This window comes from Pinus tabuliformis, chromosome 2_2 (assembly GCF_031772625.1).
Source record: "Pinus tabuliformis cultivar Carrire ecotype Pingquan chromosome 2_2, CPIR1, whole genome shotgun sequence".
Taxonomy (NCBI): domain Eukaryota; kingdom Viridiplantae; phylum Streptophyta; class Pinopsida; order Pinales; family Pinaceae; genus Pinus; species Pinus tabuliformis.
In genome coordinates this window covers 330,476,634-330,481,296 of record NC_142300.1, presented here as the reverse complement: position 1 = coordinate 330,481,296, position 4,663 = coordinate 330,476,634, and the positions used below count along the sequence as shown (strand labels likewise).

At 44.5% G+C, this 4,663-nt stretch overlaps 1 protein-coding gene across 1 annotated transcript; it reads right to left on the bottom strand.

The window, feature by feature from the left end:
- Positions 1 to 408: 408 nt before the first annotated feature.
- Positions 409 to 1,381, bottom strand: LOC149192621 (uncharacterized). Its single transcript, XM_089407009.1, has 2 exons — positions 1,320 to 1,381; positions 409 to 1,213 (listed from the first exon to the last, which is right to left on the bottom strand). Exons 1-2 carry the CDS (start codon positions 1,379 to 1,381, stop codon positions 409 to 411), a joined length of 867 nt encoding a protein of 288 aa, XP_089263135.1.
- Positions 1,382 to 4,663: the final 3,282 nt, after the last annotated feature.

Genomic DNA, 4,663 nt, shown 5'->3' with positions numbered 1-4,663 from the left:
AATATCATCCATTATAGTTCTTAGAGAATATGCATGGCATGTAGCTATGTTGTTAAACCAATTAGTGACTGTTTTGGAGTCCCCAAAAATTTGAATGTGTCTGCAATTTTTGAGAATGGAAAAATGTATCAAGTGACGAAGGGTTATCAGCTCTGCATAATTATTTGTGCCCTTGCCTAAGCCCATGCAAATGTGGAAAGAATGCATGACTGATAGGTGGATAATTACACCCCCCCCCCCACCACATCCTTGTGCTTGTGCTGCCCCATCAAAGTATGCCCAGGGCTTTGTTGTGTCAATCTGTTCCTGAGTGATGATCCTGGGTTGATTGATATGTTCTTCAGCTAGAATTTCCTCATAGGCCGAGCAGATCTTTGGTGGGATCAGTGCCTAATTTATAGGCCGGTCCTAGAAAATGATATTGTTTCGACACATCCAGATGTGCCAAGAAACCAGAAGCGACAGATTTCGACTTTTAGGATCTGTTGCAGCTCCCCACCAACTGTCCCATGCAGTAGGGATGTCCACACCCTGCCAGCATAGATTGATGTTAAGAGTGAGCAGGACTTGCGACCATAACTGTTTTGAAGTAGGGCAGTCAAGGAATAAGTGATGGTTGGACTCCTCTTCCTGGTGACAGAGTACACACCAGGAAGGTCCCATGAATGCCCTTTTCCTTAAATTAACTCCTGTGGGTGTTTTATCCTCAATGATATTCCACATCAGTAAGATAGTGCGCGGGGGAGCTTTTAACTTCCAAAGCTGAGTCCACCAACTCATTTGTCTGTCCGGCTTTGCCTCTGCTTGTATGAGGTCATACCCATGCTTGGGTGAGTAGTGGCCCTTTTTGGAGAGACCCCAGAGTAGTTCGTCCTCGTCATCGTTGAGTCGGACATGGGATTCTGTCAGAGCTTGCCAGAAATTTTCCCACTGTCTTTCCCATTGAATTGGTATGAGCCAATCCTCACCAGTGTGCCAAGCTTGATGAAAAATAGATGAGTTGCGATGATCACCAAGTTGAGAGATATACAGGACACCTATGTTGTTGAGAAATGTGATCAAATTCGAAGGAAGCTGATATGCATTCCCACTACCGGTCCAGGGATCAAGACCGATGCGCACTGATGCCCCATTACCAATCTTCCAGATGAGGCCTCTTTTTATAATAGGCAGGGTGTTTAGGATGGCCCTCCAGATGACCGAAATACCTTTTCTGCTCCAAGAGGGTCTTCTAATCCATTCAGTTAAAGTACTGGGCCAAATGTATTTGTGGGAGACCACCTCCGACCAGAGGCTCTTATGGGTCAGGAGTAACTAGCCTTGTTTTGCTGCCAGTGCTTGTGCAAAAGCCGAAAGGTGCTTTAGTCCCCAACCTCCCCATTTTTTGGGATTTGCTATTCTGCTCCATTTGACCCATGCAAAAGGCTTCCCATCCTTTTGGCCCCTCCATAGAAAGTGACTGCAAATTTTTTGAATCCTATGTAGAATCCCCAGGGGAATCCAAGCCAAGGACATCTAGAATACTGGGGTAGCTTCTAGAACAACTTTGATGAGGATCAATATACTTTCCTTGGATAGAAACCAATGACACCAGATGTTTATTCTTTTCTCCACTTTAGTGAGCAGCCAAGTCCAATCTGCTATTTTATATCCATCCGCTTTTATTCTAAATCCCAAATACTTCAGTCCAGCCTGAAGTTCCAACACTTGAAAGGGGAAATTTTGGAGAGAGAGTTGAATTTCCTATTGTGAGCATTCATAAAAAAATATAGTGGACTTTTCCTTGTTGATTTCCATTCCTGTAGCTTCACTGAAAAGTTTTAAGATCTCTTTTGAAGTAGTAATGTCTAGTACACTTCCATTGAGGAAGACAAGAATGTCATCCACAAAGAGCATATGGGATAGAAGGAAATGATCAGTGATTTTCAGGCCCCCAAGCCTCCCAACATGCTTCACCAAATCTATAAGTTTACTTAGTCCTTCCATTACAAGAAGAAATAGCAAGGGGGATAAGGGGCATCCCTATCTGAGGCCTCTTTCTACTTGAAAGGGGAGGGAGGCAGACCCATTGATAAGAACTGCAAAAGATACAGAGGTAATACAACCCATGATCCATCTTATGAATTCCAGAGGAAAACCCAAATGAGTGAGGATCATTCTAAGGAAAAGCCAACTTACTTTGTTGAAGGCTTTGGATAAGTCAATTTTGAGAGCCATCCCTTTGATCTTTTTTAGTTTAATAGAGTGAAGGGCTTCCTGGGTAGAGCCAATGGCTTCATGAATATGTCTGTGGCGGAGGAAGGAAAATTGTTCTTGAGAGATGTGCTCAAATAAAATAGGCTTTATACAATTGGTAATAATCTTGGCAATGATTTTGTATAGACAGTTGCAAAGGGAAATAGGGAAGAATTCATGAAAGGAGGATGGAGAGTCTGTCTTTGGAATGAGGGCTATGTATGTGAAGTTGAGCGGGGCAAATATACGACCAAGGGTCCGACTTTCTTCAATCACTCCAAGAAAATCCGGGCCAATGATGTCCAGGAAAGCCAAATAAAATTCCACAGGCCAGCCATCCGGGCCTGGACTTTTGTCTCTCTTGAACCATTTTAATGTGCTTTCAAGTTCCTCCATGGAAATAGGTTTTATAAGATCATTAGTGCCATCCGGGTTTAGGTATCCAGGAAAGTGACCAGCTAGGTTAATAATATCAGGCAGAGAGGGAGCTAGAGGGGCTTTAAAAAGCTGCTTGGAGTGTGAAGTTCCAAGCTGAGCTAGCTGGGGGTGAGTGGTAGCCATTCTCTCCTGATCCATGGGCATCTACCAAATGGTATTGTTGGATTTCCTTCCATTTGCAAAGTTATGGAAAAATTTTGTATTGCCATCCCTGGCTTGTAGCCATATTGCTCTGCTTCGAAGCCTCCAAAGTTCTTCCTTTTCCAGAAGGATCTTGGATCTCTGAGATTCCAATTCCATCAGGCGGAATTTTGATTCATTGGATAAATATCCAAGCCCATTTTCATCAGTAAGGGAGGCCAACTAATATTCTATATCTACAAGTGATTGTTCATCTCTTTCCTTTTTCCTCTTAGACCAGTCAATGGTTAACTTCTTGAGTTGATTCAGGTTTCTACGAAGTCCCTAGCCTTTCTTTGATCTCTGAGTGGAGGCTGGGCTTGCCAGAAATCTGAGACCAATTTGACATAGTTTGGGTCTTTTAAATAGGTCGAATTAAATTTGAAAGGGGCTTTGGGTTTCCTGAAAGGGCCAGTCACTTCCAAATAAATTGGGGAATGGTCCGAGATGCCACCTAAGCCTACCCATTGTCTGTATAAGGCTAGGGATCGAAGCAGGTCTTCATGTATAAGATATCTATCAAGCCTTCTTCCAAGAGCAGCAACACCAGTACGCCTGTTATGCCAAGTAGGCATCTTCTTGTTCATGGGGACATCAATAAGCCCATGTTGGTCTAGGAGGGAGCTCAGCTAATCTGAGAGAGAGTCAATTTGAGCATGATGACCCCAGGATTCCTCATTCCCTAAGGAGAAATTTAGGTCTCCTCCAATGATGGTGGAGTGGTTGATCAGTGGGGATCCTAGCAAGGATTGCCAATAAGCGAGCCTGTTATGGTTGGGGGCATAGACATTAATAATTCTGATATGTTTGCCTATGTCCGCTGCTAAAATGTCCATGCCTAGGAAACCCAAGCCACCCCAAGATGATAGCACCTTGATCGATTTAGGGTTTATCCCCATGGCAAGTCCCCCGGACCTACCCACTACATCAAGACCTTGAAAGTGCCAACCAGGGAGTAAAGATAGGAGGATTTTAGTGATCTGCTCAGAGGGCCCAAGTGTTTCCTGTAGAAATAAAATGTCACAGGGGGTACGGGTTAAGAGGCGCTTGAGAGCCATTTTTTTCTTGGGGTTGGCTAAACCCCTGCAGTTGAAGGAGAGCCAGATCATTAGGGAACTGCATCAAGGGAGTCAGATGCTCTAAGTTCCCTTTCGATGGTGGATTGACGACCCTATGCCATATTTGCAACCATAGATTTAATAGCTTTTGCAATCTTGGTAGGTCTGCCTCTAGTAGGTTTAGTCTCTGAGGGATGAGGGGGGATGCCGAGGCCAAGTAGGGGTAAGCTATTCAGAGGCCGAGAACGAAGATTGTAAGAATGGGAGCCTGATGCTGAAGGTGAGGATGATGGAAGAAGGTGGGGATTCAAAGCCTGAAGAGATGGGGGGGTAGTGGAGATAATGGGAGAGGGGGGATCAATGCCATAGGTGATGGAAGGGAAAGAACTCAAAACTGACTCCACGTGTGACATAAGAGAATGCAATACTGAATGTAAAGGATTAAAAGGATGACTGGGAGAACTAGCAAGAGGAATATTACCCGACGTAGGATCAGCATCCACTGTAGTCCTGGATCGGGTCTGTGGAGGGGATGTAGATGCGATCCTTGGAGTACTGGTTTGTTGAGCAGTGACTCCTTCCACTCCCTTAGAGTGATCTAGACCTGAGGGCTACTTGTCCACATTCGGTTCTTCAGACAGACGGTGTTTAAAACCTCTTACAGGCACTTGAGCAGACGAAGAGAGCAGAGGGTAGTCCTTGTAAATATGACTGACCTTGTGACATCTTCAACAACGGAATGGCACTCCTTC